Here is a 22687-nt window from a genome sequence, read left to right on the forward strand (position 1 = left end):
AAATGCCTTTCACATCCTTTATCTCTTTCAGTCTCTATTACAACTTCATTATATGGGCAGGAATCATTACCCTGTTTTACAGATGAGAAACTGAAGCTCAGAAAAGGTAAGTGATGGCTAATTAGAATGGCAGGAATACAACATCACAAATTGCTTCACTGCTGTTCCTTACCTTTGATTTAGAGTCACTGAGGTGCCTAGATGTTTACTTCCTTGCATCTGGAATTTTAGTGGTTCTGGTGTGGTTTACAGTATCCTGAGACTGAAAATTCACTAATTTCAGTTGTGACCACCCTTGGCCCGATACTAGTTTGCTTGTGTATTCATCAGATCCTATGTGCTTAAAATTATTTGGTACTGGCCCTGTGATAATATCTAATCAGGAAATTATTTGTTCCCAACAAGACAGTGGAATAGAATCTGGGCCAGTAATTACTTTTGTAACACCTCAGCTAATATTATGACATAATTTAATTAGCTTTTCTTTATATTCAATAATACTTCTGTTTGTACACCAGCAGGTAGGTAACTCATTTGCCATCTGAGCTTCATTTAGCAAATAGTACAACTCCTGTGCCTCAAAGGCAAGGATGAGCTAGAAAAAGATACTGAGAAGAGAGGCCAGTTAATCCCCAAATTGATACTTGAGTCATTTAGAAGAAGGAGATTCTACCTGAGCTGGTTTCCACATCACTTTGTCTGAGTGGCAGGGCATTTTTAGTGCTTAGACATCTATAGCCAAGTAAAATGTGTTCTTTCTGGTCTAATATAAATGCCTCTTGAATAATCCCATGTAATTCCCTCTTTGTAAAATGCTGTATCTCTTCCTTTTCTTTCTTCAGTGACTGGCCTAAGTTCCATCTCCCCTTAAAATGCAATTCTGACTAGTCAAGTCCACAGTGATTCTCCCTCCTCTGAACTTGGAGACCCTGATTTTATACCAAGCTAACAATTCAAGGAAATAAATGATCATTTTCCCAAGTTCATATAACTCATCTCCCCAACAAACTTTCAAGGGCATTTTATGAAAACTTGAAGGATATTTTATGTTTTGCCCTTTACATTCATATTACTTATGCATGTATATTGTGGTTTCCCAAGAAGAGTTTCTTGAGCTATTGATATCTATGCCTCTGGTTTCTATTACTAGTGATAATTAAACATTCATAATCTATAGCTTCTATCTACACAGAAGGCCAGCATATTTCTGAGAGTGGGCATCATTTGTTCCACTACTGCAAGAAAAAAAATTTTTAATGTGAAGGTTATTTTCTTAATGTCCTATTCTTGCATAACAGGAAAATGTATGACTCGCTTTAGAGATATTTCAGATTTGCACTGTGGTAACAACATCAAGTTATCCTACTGGATTTCTAGATTATAGATATCAAACATACCTTTAACTGTATTTAAAGGTAATGTTCCCTGACAAGGTTAGGTCACAAGGTTATTTGATAATTCTCTCCTTTCTGCCTCCTGGATGAGAAAAAGAATTACACTTCCCTTTTTTCTCCTATTGAATTATCCTAAATATTTCATTAATCCTTTGGCTACATGGTAGTTCTTTTTAAGGTCACAGATTCCTTCAAAATATATCCACCTAGCTATGATTTACAACTAATTAAATGATGTTAAAGGTTATTCACAAAATCAAAACTACAATGAGGTATCAACTCACACTCAGAATGGCCATCATCAAAAAGTCTCCAAATAATAAATGCTGGCGAGGTTGTGGACAAAAGGGAACCCTCCTACACTGTTGGTGGGAATGTAAATTGGTGCAGTCACTATGGAAAACAGTGTGGAGGTTCCTCAAAATACCAAAAAAAGAGTTCCATATGATCCAGCAATCTCACTCCTGGACATATACCCAGATAAAACTATAATTCGAAAAGATCCATGCACCCCTATGTTCACAGCAGCACTATTTACAATAGCCAAGACATGGAAGCAACGTAAATGGCCATTGAAAGAGGAACGGATAAAGAAGACGTGGTACATATGTACAATGGAATGTTACTCAGCCATCAAGAACAATGCAATATTGCCATTTGCAGCAACATGGATGGACCTAGAGATTATCACACTAACTGAAGTAAGTCAGACAGAGAAAGACAAATACCATATGACAAATACCATACTTATATGTGGAATCTAAAATACGATACAAATCAACATATTTACAAAACAAAAACAGACTCACAGATAGAGAGAACAGACTTGTAGTTGCCAAGGAGGGGAGGGGAGGGAAGGAATGATGGGCGTTTTGGACTAGCAGAGGCAGACAATTATATATAGGATGGATAAACAATAAGGTCCTACTGTATAGCACAGGGGACTATATTCAATATCCTGGGACAAACCATAATGGAAAAGAATATAAAAACGTATATATATATAATGTGATATATATAGATATATAATGTGTATATAGATATATAGTGTGTGTGTGTATATATATATATATATGTATAGCTGAGTCACTTTGCTGTACAGAGGAAATTAACACAACATTGTAAATCAGCTATACTTCAATACAATTTTTTTAAAAAGGCTGCTGCCAATAGTAACTCAAAGCTCTGTTAATAGATGGATCGTGCCATTTAATATGAATGTAGTCTAAGAACTAATTGTCCAAGCAAGTTATACATGCTCTTTTCCAATTTCTGCACCACCACGTGCAATAACAGGTATCAAATAGATGTTTATCTATGAATGTATTTGCCTCTTTAAGTGGTGGAAAATCTCAACAAACTTAGAGCTAGATGTTGCCTGAAAACTAAAAAGGAAGCAGGACCAGTGGTTACAGAATGTACGCTCAGAACATCTGGGTATAAATTCTGGCTCTGCCACTTACTAGCTTTGTGATTTTGCCAAGTGGTTCACTTCTTTTGATTCAGTGTTCTCACTTGAAATATAGATATAATAGTTAAACCTATCTTCACATTTTGTGTGTGTGTGTGTGTGTGTGATTTAAATAAACTCCAAAGCACGTTCAAGAGGAACTGCTTTCTCTCTCTTTTTTTTTTTTTTTTTACGGTACGCGGGCCTCTCACTGCTGTGGCCTCTCCCGTTGCGGAGCACAGGCTCTGGACGCGCAAGCTCAGCGGCCATGGCTCACGGGCCCAGCCGCTCCGTGGCATGTGGGATCTTCCCGGACTGGGGCACGAACCCGTGTCCCCTGCATCGGCAGGCGGACTCTCAACCACTGCGCCACCAGGGAAGCCCAGGAACTTCTTTCTGAAGCATGCAGCGAGCCATTTTCACTGCCCTGACTGCCCCACCACTTCTTTTAAAACTATCTATCACTCTTCCTTTAAGAAGGAATTAAAACTATCACTCTTCCTTTAAGAAGGAATTAAAACTATCTACCACTCTTCCTTTAAGAAGGAAACATTTATTAAGAAGAATTTAATTTTAAATAATGCAACACTGCCAAGGTAATCTATCCTAAAAAAAAAGCATCAGAGATACATATAAGAAATTATACATGAAGGTTATCTAACACTGAACAAATAGAAATAACCTAAAAATATAATAGCGGGGTATATGTATAAAATATTATACATGCTCTAATGTCACATATAGGAAAACAGTATACAAAGAATGCGGTATACTAATATATGTAATGTGACAATTAAAATATCAATATCGTAAGGTTCTTGTGCCCATAATAAGTTAAAAGTGCTTAACATAGAAATAGGCATATAGTAAATAAAAGAGTACTGTTAGCAAAGATCAAGTATTACCATTATATCAATGTGTAAACATTTATAAGTTCTAAGGAAATACACCAAATATTAACAGTTTCTCTTTATTTCATTTACCTTTTAATGTGTATTTCTCAATTTCTCTATAACACATATACTTTTTACCAGTAGATATTTTTGTCTCCATTTCCTTTACTGCTCCATCCACCTCAATAAATTTGTGCCCCTGCCTTAGTGGGCAATTTGCAATAAGCATTTATCAATTTAAAAATTCACAACTGAATTAATAATATAACACAATGATTAAATCATTATCATTTTTGAATGGAAGATATTACCTTCATGAGAGATTTCCTTCCAGGGATTTGGTGGATACATGAAAGCTGCGTTCTGGATTTGGTCGTGGATGTCCTCATCTTCATTAAATGGGAATGTGCCACTTAGGCTTACATAGATGATGACCCCAACAGACCACATGTCTAGAGAGCGATTATAGCCCTTGTTCCTTAGAACCTCAGGAGCCAGGTAAGCTGGGGTACCCACCACTGACCTCCGGAAAGACTTCTCTCCAATGATCCGGGCAAAACCAAAATCACAAAGTTTCACCTGTTGATGATAATGGTTTGGAGATATAGTAAGGTCACAAACTGTGTGTCTTAGTCCACAACTGCTAAAAAACAATTATAATATTTTACATATATTGTATGGATTTCTCACGGTAGAATAGCTATTTTCCATTTTATGTACTTGAAGATAGTGGTTTAGGTACTGATACAAAAGTATGCTTTTATTCATAAAAATATCATCTAAACATTCTCCTTCCCTCCTACGTAGAACCAGAGATAAATGTGAAAATATGTATACACAGAAGTGGGTAATAGTGTTTTACCAGGCAGGAAAACATCATGCAAACTGATGGATTTAACTCAAGGGCTTATTATAAGGAAAGGTTGAAGGATAAGCACAAGGACGCATCATGCCATCCACAATATTCCTCAAAATTAGCTCTGCACGGACACCTAGCCAGGACCTGAGGGTATCAGGGAGCCAGGGCAGAACAGCCACCTCAGTCACTTCAGATATGACAGTTCCTGGGAAGAGATACAGTTGTTTTGCATCCTCTGAGTTGAGGAAAAGAAGAAACTTTTTTCCTTGCCCCTGAGAACAACACTGAACTGCAATTTCTTGCCTAACATTAGAGAGCTGGTAGCATCCCTGGGACTCTTAAGTGTCTCCCTCTTAGGCCAGTGCTCCCAGCATTGACCTAGTGCTGCCAGTTCTCCAGGATGTCCACACGACAGAAGCAGAAGCACAATGAGAGGCTCAGTGTGCATTATTAAGGCAGGCTGAGCTGAGATGCAGAGCGACAAAGCTGCAGTCCCCACAATATAAGAAGGGTAACAAATGGATGAAAACAGACAGGTGAGACTTGAAACAAAGGTTTTGAGGAGAAAGGGTGACAGAATGCTGCAGGGGAAGCAGTGATGCTGTCGGCTGGCTTTTTTGCTGAGAGGCTTTCGTACTTGCCTGAGGGAAAGGATCAGCTGATGCTAGCAACACGTTTTCTGGTTTGAGGTCACAGTGAACAATATTTTTAAAGTGCAGATGACGCAAAGCTACAAGTATCTATAAAGGAAAAAAATCATCAAAATCATTTTATTTTAGTCTAAAGGTTTATTTCAAAATGTTTTCTACTAGGACATAAATTTAGAGGGTCAAGAGAAACCTCAAAATGAATGGTTGAGTTTCTTTATACTCCAGTTCCTGAAATGAGCTAGATTAATTAACACAGCAGGTTTCTAAGGAAACTTTAAGGGAAAAAGTATCATATTATGGTATCCATATAGCAACCAAAACAGGTGTAGATAAAAGAATTCAATGATATCTAACAAGGATACATATTCCTGAATATTTTCAAAGAATGAGGACTCAGTCACTGTGCGTTTTAAAATTTCATGAGTAGTTTTAATACATGAGCCTGCACACACATTATTCATTTGGTACGTATCCTGAACTCTGGATGCTACAGATATAAATTAGAGAATACAATAAGCCACTGCAACTTTTTTTTTAAGTGTAGTTTAGACTGGGGAGGTAGGGACTAAACAACAAGGGTAGAAAGCTCTAGGTAAACAGTGATAACATTTGATATTAGATATTACCTTTTTTTTTTTTCTGACTCTAATTGATTTCTTACCTGAGTAATTAAAAACTTCGTTATGTGCTCTGGCAACCTGCCCTTTTCACTTGACAAGATCATCTCCAGCATGTCTCCATGGAGTTTTTCCATAACAACAAACACTCTTTCAGGCGTCTCAAACATACACTCCAAATTTACAACACCAGGGTGATGAAGGTTCTATTAAAGATAAATAAAGCACTTGAAGAAAATGAGTTTTTTGATACTGTTTGGCAAGCTCACTGATTATACAAAACTGTTCACGTTTAAAGCTGTGGAGAAACCCACACTTAAGATTTTTAACACCTCTAAATTCCACATGTGCTGCCTTATATTTTTGAAATTCTAATGTCTCCAAAAAATACATCTTTACTTTCTGTGCATAGTGAATTTTTTTTTTCTATGCTACAAATCCAAGTTCCAGCACAGTGAATTGCTAATTAGGTTTTAATTAGAATACCATACTGAGAAATCTGTAATTTCTTAGGATCATCTCCAATATTAAGCATACTGTCCTAAATAAGTTTACTAGGCCATCTCTACACACTTCATAGAAATTTAAGGTAGACAAGATGAAGTATGTTCGTGGAGTGCACCTGACTGCACTGATGAAGCATATTAGTGAAAACCTTTTGGCACTGCTCTGCTCTTGGAGGCTGCTCTCGTTTGCTCCAGAAGCTCTTACACAGAGTAAAGACCCCCATGAAAACAGAAAAGAAATGATTATTGAGCCCTGTTTTGTTCAGGACACCATGCCATGTGGTAGTGCTGCATGGTTCTCAAGCACTCAATAAATATTTCCACAATAAAGTAATGGCCAATAATGATAGGCTGAACTTGGCTTGACAGGTTGTCACACATGTCAAGTAAAGTTACTTTTAACATTAGATGGGCCCTTGTAATGATGCTTAAGTCTGAATGTTGGTCTGGGGTCATCAACAAAAGCCTTTGATCATTTGACTTTTAATATTTTTTTTATGCACATGACAACAAAAAATCCTAACATTAAAAGAACTATTACATATTCCACTTATATTTCAATGAAAAATGGGGAAAAAAATCATCACGAATAAAAACTACCAAAAGAAAAAAATAGGGACTAACTTTAATGTGCTAACAGCTGAACAGGCAGAAGAAATTGCATCCTTTATTCTAGGGGAAAAAAAATCTCAGCGAGCAATAAAATTAAATGTAAAATGAAAATTCCACAAATTATTGGAAACCTGAAATGGTTCACTCTTCAGACCTCACAGACAGATGCTGGGTGGTGAGCAGTAGAGGGCATGTGGGTGAATCTGCACTGTCATTGTCTTCCATGCTACTCATCGGCACAGAGAGCCTGGCATCAACTCAACATGGAGCTACGGCTGTGGCTGGCAGTAGCTCCCGTGATGATAACCTGTCTCTCTGGGTGCCCTTCCACTACTTTGGCAATTGTGATCTCCACCTCAGACATCTGATGGGTCTTTCTGATTCTGAGGCCTTGGGGCCCAATCATGCAGTATTATGTGGTCATGGTATAGCAAGGTACTGAATGTGGTCTGAGAGATGCCTGCACACCTACCCAATGGCCATTCACCTCTCGAGGGCTGGAGTGATTATTCTTGAAACTGTCAAATCTGGCTACTAGATCTGGCCTAGATAGACTAGGCCCCCCAGAGTTATTCTCTCCTGGTCAGAGCTCAAGTACATGGGACAACTGTGGGATTAACAAAGCTCACACTGTCACTACTCTTAAATTTCTTTGTCCCGACTGCCTACCAATAGGACCAGATAGCTGGTTGGCTTTGACCACTGTGGGAGTGCCAGATCCTTAGGTGGGAGACTCTAATTAATGACTCCATATATCTGTTCGATACGCAGTATGGAAGACCAGTGACAGCATGGTTCATACCTGAACCTGTGCCCAGGCTGTCACAACAACTAGACAGACCACCAGCCTCTGGGTACCCAAGCATCTCAGCTGTCCTCTTTTAAATCAGTGATCACAGAAGAAGCTTTAAGGATGACATGAGAGTCCTGCCAGAGTCATGATTCTCCCAGGACAAGTCCACTATGAGATGTGATAAGTATACCTTCCTCTTCTGAGTATCTTCTTAACTGATTCTTTCTTCTATTTACTCTAACTTTAAGCACTCAAGCAGTGTTCTTGGGAGTTTGGCTTCTTTAATTGGCCAAGGCCTTGTCTAGGTGGGGAGTGGGAAAAATGAATAGGAAAGGAGCAGAACAACAGAAGTAGGCAGCAAAGCAAGCAGGTCCCTTGTGTTTAGACAGAAGAAAACCTAGAGTGTGAAGGAGAAGAGGAAAGTTAAGGGAGTGAGACCTCCAGGACCCAAGGAGGGCAGGGGAGGACAAAAGTGGTGTGGTAGTGGCTCAGCCTGCTGCTTCTGCTGCCCTTGTCGTAGGCTGTGAAGGTTGGGGGTAGAGTCAGAAGATGACCAGGAATCTCTCCTACCTAAATTATTCGAATATATGCACAATGTCAACCCTCATGCGCCTCTACTTGTATTTTTCTAAGCATATGAGTTCCTAGTGGTACTTAAGTCCTCCAGTCAGTATACTCCTTTTTCCTTTCCACCACTCAACAAGAAGACTTGAGAGGCCCCTATTCAGAAGGTAGGACTTTAACATGTCCTTATCTAATTGGTATATTCCCAAAATGTTCTAGGCCAAAAGTATGGAATAGACTAATGAGATTGTTTACTGTCAATTATTTTGTGCCATGTTCCCTGTAGACTCTGAAGGACTGTACAACTCTCCTTTAACAGCATCTTTATGAAAAGGATAAGGGAAAATTTTTCTATTTCTCGATAAAGGACTTCGAATATAGTTAGGGATATATTTTAGAAAAAAGTATAGGACTTTGAATATAATTAGGTATATATTTTAGAAAAAAGTATAGTCAATGAATGCATTGAACTAAAGGTCATGTATACACCACTGGTAAAAAAAAATGTCTTAGAAAAGTTTAAACTCATATGTTCATTGCAATCGGCCCTTGGTCTTTTACCAAAACCTTTATGTTTTATAGGTTTGCTAAAGAATACATTGAGTGGTAGCTGAAAAATCTTTCCAATAGCAAAATGACTTCATTTTTTCTGTATAGCTGATATACAATAAGTTGATAGTTTTTTGGGTTTATTATGTATGGTTGAGACAAGGCCATCATAGATGCCTACTCAAGACCCGTATTTTTTTTGCACTGAACCAAATGACCAAACTTGTTTTTACATTTGACAATAACAAAAGAAAATGGAATATAAAGAATCATGCCTTCATCATCCAAATTCTCTTTACTATACTGATGAGAAGCATTTATTTAGCCTAGAGAAGATAATATTTGAAGACTAGAGATAGAAAAAAAAATTCAAGTCACTATTTTCTATCATGTATGATTCATATTATCTTTTTAATACCTTAAGATCAACTCTAAGATGAGCTTTAATCAAAGTAGTTGATGTGACTTGTTCACAATTTTAATTTTGTATATAAAATATGAAATAGCTTTTCAACATTTTCCTTCTGAAGTCTAAAGTAACTTAATTAACTTAAAAATGGTTTGATGACTGTAACATCAACTGTGGAATAGTAGAGTTCAGAAAGAATTTTTGCTAACTTCTCAGGCCTAGCTCAGGGATTTGGATAATAAATTTCATGGCAGAGTAAGCTACTACAGGACTTTCTGACCATCTGTTTGTTGCATTTAAGTAATTTAATTTTCAGGAAATGAAACATTTGGTCAAATATAGGAAAGAATAGTGTCTATTCACACATTACAGATTGATGACATATCCATGGGGTGAATATAAGTTGTTTCAAAGACTCGGAGGAAATGCCATTTGGAGATCAAGACAAAAATTCTCCTGACTCAAATTGCAAAGAGAATTCTCATGTAATTAATGGAAACTAGTCACTAAAAGCAAAGGATTTTATAAAAGCAGCAATATTTTATAAAAACATTTAATTAAAAATTTTAGTTTATGCGTACCTTCTATTTTATGTTACTTTTTTTTGGATTTGTATTAAGTAATATTTAATTTGTACTTAAAATCTTTGATTCTAATAGTTTTGCTTTATTGTAAATCTAGCATTGCAAATTCATTCTATATATTTAGCTGTGAAACATTAATGTCATGTGTTCCCCTTCTTCTACCTTCAGGATTATTATACTCAAACATATGAGACGTAGGAAAGAGAAAAATTAGAATCAATGTATCTTTTCAACAGGTTATTTAGGATTCAGCCTTAATGTGGGAACTTCTGACTACTTTTCTATCAAACAACTAAGTTGTTTAGGTCATACTGGGACAGAAAGAAAGAAACTTCAAAGTGAAGAATCCAGGATCTAAATTCTAAATAGCATGCAGAGCAGACAGAAGAATATACCACAGCACAGTGGTGCACAGCGATGCGGGTGGGGAAGAGAGGTACCTTTCTCGGAGGCACAGCACCATGGCAACGGCTTTGTTGATTCTCATTCCCAGATTGAGGGATAAACGTACCATCGTATGAATTTTCTAAACACAGTCTCTTACAATTTATGCTTCATTTACTGGTCCTAGAAGTCATAATCACCTAATGCCTTATGAAGGGGACACAGTGTGTAATAGTACCTTGATAGATGCTGAAAAGTCATCGTGTAGAGAGCAGATAATTATAAAAAGACTTGCGAAAGATAATACCCAAATTGATACAGTAAACTCAGCTATCTCTCCTAAATTCTCTCTTTAGTTTGATAACTGGAAATTTAAAGTAAGTGGCAGAAAAGAAAATTTCCTTTTGTGTTTCACCTAAAGGAGGCTACATTAAGCTAAGTATGAACTGCCACAAACTTGCACCTTCTAATTTGTCCTCCCCTGTCTTCCCTTGTGCTGTATTTTTAAACTTCAATGATGGCAGAGGTGCCTCTACAGTGAAGTCAACAGGTGAGGGCTGTGTTACACCATGTGAGAGCCCTCCTGATATAACATGAGGATGAAGATGTTGCATATGAATGTATCCCTATTTCATGTTCCGTTGGCAAAAAGCCTACAATTTAAATAGGCTCATACTCTAGTGGTTATCTTTTTGGAGGTAGCATTTTTGGGGGAAATTTCACCTGTAAAATTTTAGAAATGCACATTGATAATAACCTAGAACCAAATAAAGCTAACATATCCTGTCAGAGGAATAAATGCACCGATATTACTTCAGTAAGACCAGATGTAACAATCCACCCTCCTGTGAATAGGTATCACTGGCTGACATTTAGATCAATGGGGCCACAACCAAATTTAACCTATTAGACTCTGAGAACTCAGAAGCGACCAGATCATTCCTGGTAAAAACTGTCTGCCTATACCACCCATCAGAACTGGAGTGTAATGTTACTTTTTTTGTATGGCACTAATTAGCTCAGATTGACCCTGGTTTAAATAGTTCAAAATTTTGTGGAAGAAATAAGTTGAAGCATCTCCATTGACTGCTAATGACAATACATATATTGTGTCTGGATATCAAGAAAGGGAGTCAACTTTTAGGTGGCTGGATTATAATGCGAAATTTACCATTATTTCATCTTAAGTTAGCTGTAAGTCCTCTGCATTCTATTAAGTAACGGTGGCGCATGAAAATTTTTTTTAAAGGACCAGTTCAATATTTGCATGGAAGAAAAAAAATCAGGTGACACCTGATATAAAACTTCTGTATTCACATATATCCATAAACCTATATACAACCCCCTCAGTCATTCTGCACTTCATCTCTTCTGGAAATGCTTTAATCTAGCTTTAGATTCCAGGGCTGTGCAGACACATGATAACTAGAATGAGTCCTCTCCTTTCCTTATAAAAGGAGAAGAGACCGAATGCAGAGGGAGGAGTATGTAAAAAATACACTTAAAAAACCCTTCCATCATCTCTCATGTTTCTAGCCTTTCTTGACTTTTCAGTAGGTAGAAACAGTATAAAAATATGTGATATTTTCTACTTACCACCAGGACACTTTCAGGTTAGAGGTATGAATGAGAAATTTAAAAAGCAAAATCTAGATTCCTAAGCCCACCATCTAGAGTCATACATATACTGAGGTTTCACTGGCATTGATGTTTGTATATGGGTGAAATTGTTACTATAACTTTTGGTGGTCGAGGGAGTGATTTCTATCAAAAGAAAGACCCTTACACAGCAAGGATCCTGTATGCATCCTAGTATCTATTCCCTAGCCCCCGACAAAGGCCGGAGTTCCAAGTTGAATTTAGGCAAAAGGACGTAATATTTGAGAACAAGCAGCAAAGGCTTCAAAGGCAGAAAATTAATAACTGATTGTTACCTTTTAAAAAAAAAATCAGTGTTAGTAAACATTCTACCCATAAAGTGTGACCCCCTTTCCTCTATGCCATTACTGTTTGTTTTTAGCGGAAAGGCAAGAATTAAAAGAATGGCATGTTAAAATATGGAAATTGGAATTTGTAGGTCAAGGTGTGTTTACTGTACATAAAAGTTAAAAAATGGATCAAATATCTGGATATGTTTTTCTATTTGCTACAAACGCATGGCAATGGAGACAACATCTGGAAAACTTTTTTATTTCCTGTTAACCTGCCTGATTGGAAACATGAACACATGAATCCCATCTTACCTTGATGTTAGATTTAAAGTGTAACTTTTAACAATTCATATCACTGTAGCCCAGTTACTGTATTTAAATGTCAGTACCCCAGAAAGCATAACATTCTGTTATAAGGTTAAATGACATGTGTAGACACATAATCTCTCTGATGTCTTAAGTACTGGATATTAGGAACTGGAGTGACCATGTAAAGTCTACTGTACAGGGTTAGAAGACAGAACATTATGTGCAAAAAGGTCAGTTTGTGATATCTTACATTTGTGTAAGGGTTCTGTGGCACTTAACTGGCATATTATCAAAATTAAATAAGTTCTTAATTATGTGGCATCTCAGAATCTTTAATAAGTGAAAGACTATTCACTTCCAAGATGTAGATGACCTGGCTGTAGTACACAATATTTTCTTAACTGTCTTCATGAGAACATCTTAACCCCCACCCTCTTCCATGAAGGAACTCAAAAGACATGATCTTCCAAAAATATGTTGGGAAACATTGATTTAAAAAACACTTTAAAGGAACTTCCCTGGTGGTCCAGTGGCTAAGACTCCACGCTCCCAATGCAGGGGGCCCAGGTTTGATCCCTGGTCAGGGAACTAGATCCCACATGCCGCAACTAAGAGTTGCCCCAACTACAGATTCCGCATGCTGCAACTAAAGATCCTGCATGCTGCAACAAAGAAGGATCCTGTGTGTCGCAACTAAGACCAGCGCAGCCAAATAAATAAATACATAAATAAATATTTTTTTAAAAAAATAAATAAAACATCTTATATATTATTTAATTTAATCCCCCCAAAACATTCCTGCGAAGAAGCAAGCACACCAAGTCAGGTGAATTCTAAGCCATAATTAAGGAAACAAAAAGAGGGTTGCCAAAAAATGGAAAAGCTTTGACTGGAACCTGACCTTCTGACACTAAGTTTTCACTATGACTAACTTCTTAGGGAACACAATACCTATTCAGAAAATTTTCTAAGTTTGTTTTCTTTTCCTTATAATAGATCTTTGTTTTATTTTTCCCTCTATCTTAGATATATATACACATAATCTGTGGGCTTTATTTATTGGAACCTGCAGAAGATAACAAGGTTACTTTAGAGCAGAACATGTCTTTAGAAGAAACATTTCACTAAAATTCTTCATGCAGTAATATAAAAAAGAAAAATATTTGAAGAAATATGATGAACATGTAAGATGAAACAAAAGAAGTATAAACTAACCTCTCAGTACACACAAAAGAGAAAGAACTCAAATTTTCCATATTTTTTCTAGAGAAAGAAAAGTTGACTCTTTCATGATTTAAGTAAAATCACCAGTTTGTGCAAATCTTCATTTTCCCACCCATATTTAGCAGTGTTATTCTCTGGTTTTCTATCATGATTACCTCTTTTCCACCTACTCTTGATCGTCTTTTTTGACTAAGAGAACAAAGCCAGGTATTTACAAGATGTATATTTAATCTTGTTCTGTGAAGATAAATTACCATGTTTTTTGGTTTTGTTTTTGTTTGTTTGTTTGTTTTTTTGTGGTGCGCGGGCCTCTCACTGCTGTGGCCTCCCCCGTTGCGGAGCACAGGCTCCGGACGCGCAGGCCCAGCCGCTCCGCGGCATGTGGGATCCTCCCGGACCGGGGCACGAACCCGCGTCCCCTGCATCGGCAGGCGGACTCTCAACCACTGCGCCACCAGGGAAGCCCAAATTACCATGTTTTGTAGTCAAAAAGGAATGCATGCATGTGCAGTTGGGGCAAATTCTGGACAAAAGATACAATGAGACCAAAAAACCCATCTGCCACTTTTGAAGACCTAGGAGCAAAAGCAGGGGGTAGGGAGCAAAAGCAGGGTACTGTGCATGCCCCCTGCACACAACACTACCTAAGGGGTGGCAAATCACCTACGCACCCCTCTGGCCGAACACTGGATACATCCCTACCCTCACCCCATATAAGGAACCAACTCGCACCCGCCTTGGGGAGCGAGCAAGGGAAACTGTTGCTTGTTTTCATTCCCCCCTGCTGCAGCAGGGGTCCCAAATAAAGCCTTGCCTGAAACAACAAAAAAAAAAAGGAATTAAGGTAAGGAATACTTTATTGTCTTATTGGCATGCTCTGTGATTCTGTATCCCTCTGTTTCCTTGAGCTGTGGCTAAATAATTTGTTCAACAAATATTTACTGAGTGTCTACCAGGGGTAAGGCATATGTTAATGTATATATGTTCAGCTTTACCCCAGGATTTGAGTCAACTGTGTTCTCTGTTACAATGAAATTATGTGTCTCTATGTTCTCTATTTAGGAAATTCTCAATATCAAGTTATTTGAACTTGTTCCTAGGAGCTAGATTTACAACTTAGTGGTGGCAATACTAGTAGTATAAGTTTGGAATCTTTACTATATGCTAGGCACTAAGAATTTCACAAAATTATCACACTCAATTCTTATAACATCTGTTCAAGGTTTCTGGATAAGGAAAGTGAGAGTCAGAGAAGTTAAGTAACTTATCCAAGCTCTTAAGACTCTTAAGCCTGATGTGAGAACCCAGGCAGTCTAACCCCAGAACTTAGGCTCTCTAAACTCTATGTTATCCATTGCCTCAATGCTTTCCTTGGACTCAAATCCATTTAGGACCTGTCCTGCCTGTTCTAACTAGTATGCTTCAGGGGCCATGCTGCTTAAGCCTCCTCACTTTGCTCTCAGAGTGCATTTGAGCATGTTGTCTGGATTTCTGAATGCTGCCTTGTCAGTCTTCTCACTGCAGTGTCCTCTGTACCTGTTATGACATCCACCTTGACAATTTGGATTCCTCGCCTTCCTAGCTGGAAGAACGTCTTCCTTATAGCTTATTCTGTTTTTAAGCTCATGTACCGCCACCGTGTTGTTCTGTGTTACCAAATCCCCCCCTGATCTTGAGGTTCCATTGCCTTTAAAGGTATCATTCTGACATGTTCTCTGATTTCTTTTGCACCTGATGCCCAATTTTTTCCCCCAGGTCTAAGCTTCTGAGACAGCTGTAACATCTGGAACAATGAGCAGTCACTCTACAAACTCTTCCTCCTCATAAAACATCATAGTTTTCTAATTAGAGCCTAAAATGTAATTATTTATTTATACAAGAACGGGGGCATTTTGACTGTCACAACTAGCTGAAAATAGCTTCTAAGAAAGTTTTCTTGCCTTTAAACTTTTTTCTCTATAATATGTCATCCCCAAATACTGATCTGATCATAACAATTTCTTTTTCAAAATATTTCAGTAATTCACAAACACCAAAGCATGATAAAATCCAGGTGACTTGGCACAATATCTAAGGTTCTCTATGAACTCACATGAAAGCCATTTCCCAGTCTTACCTAAGCGTACTCTGTCCTTTCACAGCAGTCTCTAAACTATGGTAGGCATACTTTTGGGGTACCAGAAGATTTTAAAGATATGTGAGCAGAGGGATAGTTTTAAGAAAATGTGCTTTGTCTACATTTGTGTCTCTACTGCTTGGAACTATACTTTGAATGAATGAATGAATCTTAACAGTCTATAAATATTCTTCTAATACAGATCTATTTGAGAAAATCCCCACAGTCTTCAAATTCTCCAACCCCAAGTTGCCTTTCAGAATAATTTTTCTTCCACTTTCCAAAAGGAAGGCATGCTTCTCACACATTCCAAATATTACTAGGATACCTTGCCATGGGGAAGGAAATTGTCTGGGAGAAAAATAAAAGGAAAATTTGAAACATTGTGTTGATATGAAGTGAATGACCCTAATAACTTGGAAATCAGTTCTTTTGCAACTTAGTTTCTAATTCATGCTTTCACCAAAATTAGAGAAGCATTTAATAGATTTATTAACAGAGAGAGAATTAAAAGAGAGAGGATGAATTTCGAAGATAAATCACTGGGATAGTTTTGTCTTGTTTTGGGAGGGCTTACAGCTGGGCTCCTACAATTTAGAAAAACAAAGTTGTTGCTGAACTCTGTTTAACTCAAACAATAAGTAATAATCACCCACTAATTTATGAACTAAATTTTAAAAAATCTCATTAAATAATGTATTTTCAGCAACATTTCATTTTTTATGTTTAACAAACATAGATCAAAATTTTTAGAATATTTATCTTTGCTGGATAAAGGGTTTACTAATAATAACTGTAATGATAAATTCATCCAGGAGAATGCTTTAAACATTTAGTGTTGTAATCAAGAAATTTAAAAATATATACTTATGTTTACTGCAAATAAGTATGAAAGGGGGACCAGTAAAAGACTTTTAAGTATAAAAATACATTACACTGGAATACAGTTCTGTGGGAGAAGTGTTACGTAGTCAAATAAAACAAGGAATGCTGTAAAATAAACTATTGCTTAAAAAGCCTATGCATGTATTTTTTAAATGATTGTTAAAAAATATCAAATGTTTCTGATATTTAGATTCTAATGAGTATATTTAAATAAGTTATATAGCAGCTCATTTTCAAATATCAATATTTTCAGTACAGTACAAAATTAAAATTCTTTAAACTTCTGACAAAATAGTTCTATCTGTCAACTTAAAAATACACAAGCAGAAATAAACGTTTCTAGAATTCTTTCTGAGGACACATGAAATGGTTTGAAGCCACTCTTTTAAAATGATCTAGTTTTCTACTTACATTTCATAGTATATTTATTAAGGTGGCCCCTCAGCCTAATGACCCTTTCCAACATTTCTTTGGTTACCAAAAGGCAGTGAATCTTTCAAGATTTCGCCAATGCTATATTTCTCTTTGAAGTAATCCTTCATTCCAATGTCCTGACCTCTGTCATAATCCATGACTCTTTTTTTTTTTAACATCTTTATTGGAGTATAATTGCTATACATTTTTGTGTTAGTTGCTGCTGTATAACAAAGCGAATCAGCTATAAGTATATGATATTTCCACAGCTATCCTGACTTGTAGCTACTTGTATCTATCTGCTCAAATAGATGATAAACATCCTAAAAGGTTTCATTCATTGTTATATGACCCAGAGGCCCAGTAAATCGCTTTGTATCAAAGAAGGAAGTGCTTCAGGGTACTGCTGAATGACTTAATATTTTTATTAATTGAAGGTAAAGGATACTAGGCTTAGAAACTGGAAGAATGATGGCAAAAGAGACAAAATTAGGGAAAGAATAACTTGCAGGGAAAGACATTAGGAATAATCGTTTGGTTTTCAGCTGGTTGGTTTGGGTAAGACTGGCACAGCAAAGTGGAGATGTCCTAAGGTCAGAAACAGGAGACTGAAGTGTCTGTGAAAGAACGGAGCTCAAGAGATAAATTAAGGAATGACCTGTGAAGAGATGACAGACAACTCTCTTAAAGTGGATGAGCTCACTCTGGGAATGAGTTCCAGATTAGCATACGTCATTTAGAGGAACAGAAGAAGTTCAAGAAGGATGGAGCTAGCAGGGAAGGTGAAACGGGGCCTGATAAGTGCAGGGATGAAGTGAGGAGTGAGATTTAAAAAGGAGCAAATGATCAATGCTGTTGAAGGACTGAGACTAGTCAACTAGGGTAAAGACTAAAATATAGCCAAAGGGTGATAGTTGGGCAGAGGTAGAAGACCAAAGGGCCTTGTATTTTAAGAAAAGTGTGTAAATCAAAGAAAGGAATTTATGAATAAGAATGGAAACTGGCATAGAGCAGAAATCTGAAGTGTGGCAATATAAAACGTGCTGCAGTTATGAGAGGTGGCAGACATATCGAGCTCACAGTTTGTTATTGCTGTTATTTTGTTTTAAAGTTAAAATGGGAAAGGGACTTCCACACAACAGAGAAATAAGAATGATGGGGGAATTTCAGGAGATAAGTGCAAGGGGATACACTGAATTGATGGCCTGTAAAATTCTTACATATTGTTTCCTACATTTTGTATTCAGCATCTTTACAATTCCAAAATGCTTTAATATACTGTATTATAAACAGAAGCTCTAGTATTGTTCCTTAGATAAATAAGTTGATATTTAAGATAAAGAAGAAAAATAATAGTAAATCAATTAGAATTAAATTCAAAATAGTAAATCAATTGAATATATAGATTTATATTCAAATCAGATAGAATATAATATTCATTCATATATTATATTCAATAATAGTGAATCAATTAAAAATAATAGTAAATCAATTAAGTATTATCCTAAAGCTTTTTATGCATTGTGATACTATGTTAGAAAATAAAAATTAATTTAGACCAAACAAGCCTGTGTTGATAAATTATATTAAATATATCACGCCCACATCACTTATTTTAGATTTTAAGTTTCTAAGCCTTATAAGATGTAATTGCACCTCCTTGTAAAAGTCAGTTTTCTGTGACACCCTTAATAATCGTAAACTATCTTTTTATTCTTATTTTGTTGACATGAATAGAAAAAACAGTAATTTCAAATTTACCTTTTTAAAAATCAAGATACAACTTTTAAAATAACAATATAAATAGGATCTTCTGGGAATTTTTGAACCAAGTTTAACGTCTACATTAATTAACATTCTTCTGAAACATAATAATAATAATGAAGCATTTAGAGATAATGAAAATAGCTACTCGAAAAGATATAAATAAGGGATAACTATGCCAAAAGATTCACACTTGCCTTAATTTTCCAACTATTCAAAGATATCTAAAGAGCTTGGTTTTCCAATGACTGAATCAGACTTTGGAAAGCCTTCACATAGGTTATGTAAAGAAGATGAAATAGAAAAAGAAGTCTACTTTTTTACACATTCTGCATTTATACAACTTTGAAGTTTTCTATAAGCTAAGGTGCTTTTTTTTTTTTTTTTTTTTTTTTACAAAAACAGAAACAAATCAAAATTCGACCAGAGGACTAACGGAACTGCATGAGGGGAATTTTCTCCCATCAGCCATTTCGGCCCACTTGATCCCCTCTGGAGAATCAGAAAGAGGAAAGGGTTGGGGCAGAACTTGTCAGACTCCAGGTATAACCATAAGCCAGGAAAACAGCTTTCATAAGCTACAGACCACAGGGCAGAGAATACCAAATGCTTCTGGGTATCACTTTTATATCCAGAGGGACAGAATTCTGTTCCTCAAGATTAGTAAAAGAAAACACTCCCCACCATTCAGCTGATTTCAATCATGGTACTTTCCCTGAACATATCACTTAGTGAGTCAGAACCCTTCCCTTATCGCTTGCCTCATTACCATTTTGTCTTTTCAGGTTCAAAAAATGAGTTCTTTCTTTTGAGAAGCAATATAAAACAGGGGAATGAGGGATTTCAAAGAACAAAACACACACGATCCTTCTTAACTAACCAATTAACCATTAATAGAAAATAGAGTCTGGACTTTTGCTACCTGGTTGGATACTATGTAGCAATATGTCTTCTTATGTGACAGAAGGATGTCTCTGTACAATTTTAATTCAACAAACATTCATTCAACAAATATTTGCTAAATACCTAATGTTTGTCAGGAACAGTCTCTGGTGTTTGGGATACAACAAAACAACAATATCCTCCCTCCTGAAATGTATATATTCCAGTGGAGGGGCTGGGGTAGGGGATGGGGAAAGAAACCCACAGCAAATATAATAAATGAAATTCTGTAATAGGCTAGAAGATGATAAGTACCATGGGAAAAAGAGGACATAGGTCAGAGTAATTTTTGAGGAACAAGTTTGAAACAAATGTCAACTTTTGATAAAGTATGAACTCCTGAACCTCATATATTTATGCCAAGCCTTAATAAGACTCCTTATACAGGTTTTGTAATTAAAAATTCTACACGTAAGTATGTTGCAAACATCAGACTAGAAGTAAGCCTGAGTAATACAATTTAAAGCCTCGTGACAGGAAGGACTTGTGTGTTTTTGTCCCCACTGTATCCACTGAACCTGGAACAGTGCTTAGCTCATGATATGTACTCAATAAATATGAGTTTGATGAAGCAAGTGAAATATGGTTGGGGACAATGGGGACGAGTGATAAGTGATGAGGATTCTTGAGATTTCAGGCCATAATATAAGAGCTGCTCAAACGCTTCATATGCTCAAGGGGCAGAATTTGACTTTCAACCTAAGCAAACTCTTTTTTCACATTACAATGGAATTTTTGCCAAATGTATGTTTACTGCATCTCAGTTGTTGATTGCAGCTACTCTTCTGCAAAGGTGATGGAGTCGGTTTATGGTGTATTTTATTTTTCTACCTTACTACAGAGTCAGCAGCTGATAATGTGTTGACAGGCTCAGGAAAGCCAATTAAAGGGCTATACACAGAAAATTAGACCTTCCTCTGCAGCTGCAATAAAATGTAGAAAGATATAACCATCCATGTTAACCGGGAAACTCCTCTTATGTCCTGAAAGGAACGATAAATGTCTTATCCTTATGCCAACTGTGGCAAGCTGCAAAGGAGTCTGCCTTCAGGACACTATGTGAGGGTGGAGACCAGGACAGCAGGGTCCAAGTGTGGAAAGATGTCATTTGCAGCTCAATGTGGCCAAATTAAGAATAATAATAAAAAAAAAGAATCTGATTAGCAAGGACTAAGCTATGAATCTATGAATTGTCAGCTTAAGATCTGTAGTTATCTTCTTCCAAGAAAGCAGAGAACACTGTGGTAGTTCTCTGTGTTACATTAGCTGTCCAAAGGCACAAGAACACCATCTTTAGAAAATATGAGTCCCAGAAAAGTTTATGTCATTTTTTATGTACAGCAGCAATTATTTTCAGTTGTCTGTATACATGAGCTCCTTTAGGGCAGAAATCATATCTTTTTCAACATTTTATTGTATAAACTCAATAAATAGCAGTTACATGAAACAATAAATGAAGAAACGTAATCTGTTTTGCTTTGCTAGCAATGTTCAAATGAAAATTATTCAATAAAACTAAAAATTAGAAACTATGATCAGCTTGCATGACAAGTAGAGAATTATGGAAGTTATATAAAAATGAGCACTTTCAATGGTCTAATTTGTCTACACTAGATAGCTAGGTTGACCACATTTAGCAAACAACTGCTCCATTTCCTTTTGATCTGCAGAAGAAGTTTTAATAGTTATAGAAATTATATATATCACATAATACCTTTTATTAACAAATTCTAGCTTTAAAAAGGGACTGGCTTTAAAAATGAGAAGAGTTAAGGAACAGTCTCAATATTAAATAAAAGGCTTACAGTGAGACACAAAGAGGACATTAATAAGATCAAGATCATGTATTCTCGGACATGTATTACTCTTTTACCTGATATGCTGACAGCTACGTACTCAATTCATATAATTATCACAGCATAAAGGAGGAATGTTTATGAAGGCAAGTTCATTGATAATGTAAAACAAAATGGTCTCAGCGTGCCCACTATGAGCAAATGCTGAAACATTACCCATTTAATGAGAATTAATAATACGTTAAAACCTAGAAGTAAGTACATAAGAAAAATAAAAAAACGCTGCCTAGACTCAGGAAAGATACTACACAGGCTGCAGTTTGATGCTTGATCTGCCTTTTCAGTTATTTAAAAATGTTCCTAAATATCTATGCCACAGATATTTGGATAACTTTTCTTTGTTTTGCAGAAGTTGAGGGGACATTTTATAGCCCCTACATAAAAAACAAAAAAGTACCTGAAGAATTGCAACCTCATTACGAAGTTGGCTTTCTTGTTTTGTTGGAAATCTTAACTTGTCAATGATCTTAATAGCTACATCTCTTCCTGTTTTACGATGTTTTCCTTTAAAATAAAAAAGAGAAATATTAGCATAATCTTATTATATATCATCTCTATTAAAGAATACCAGAATTTATAAAAACCGTTTGGAATTATAAAAATGCTTTACTGAATAAATTAACATTTCTGATGAGCACCGACTTATATCCATAAAGATTTCACTTCTTAGCTTCATTTTCTACATCAAATATGCACTATAAAATTAGCTACAATTTAGAACACAAAAGAATTAGGACATTAAAAGCTATTTGCATGAACAGCCTGATATTTTCTTGTAAAATATATGTTTTAGAAACAGGATGTTGAGCTACTTGATATAGAAAATATTCATACCACAGGCAAAAGTCCTCTCCTTAAGAAAGTATAATTTTAGGGCTTCCCTGGTGGCGCAGTGGTTGAGAGTCTGCCTGCCGATGCAGGGGACACGGGTTTGTGCCCCGGTCCGGGAAGATCCCACATGCCGCAGAGCGGCTGGGCCCGT

General features: G+C 36.5%; 1 protein-coding gene across 3 annotated transcripts in view; it reads right to left on the reverse strand.

Moving 5' to 3' along the window:
- Positions 1 to 22687, reverse strand: part of PRKD1 (protein kinase D1) — a 334300-nt gene that overhangs the window by 18137 nt on the left and 293476 nt on the right. For all 3 annotated transcript variants that reach the window (XM_030854701.2, XM_060294694.1, XM_060294695.1), the window contains 4 exons: positions 22103 to 22209; positions 5908 to 6069; positions 5238 to 5336; positions 4049 to 4316 (listed from right to left, as the gene is read on the reverse strand). In XM_030854701.2, the coding sequence (XP_030710561.1) occupies positions 4049 to 4316; positions 5238 to 5336; positions 5908 to 6069; positions 22103 to 22209 (636 nt within the window). The remainder of the gene's footprint in view (positions 1 to 4048; positions 4317 to 5237; positions 5337 to 5907; positions 6070 to 22102; positions 22210 to 22687) is intronic.

The sequence above is a fragment of the Globicephala melas genome, chromosome 2 (assembly GCF_963455315.2).
Source record: "Globicephala melas chromosome 2, mGloMel1.2, whole genome shotgun sequence".
Lineage (NCBI taxonomy): Eukaryota > Metazoa > Chordata > Mammalia > Artiodactyla > Delphinidae > Globicephala > Globicephala melas.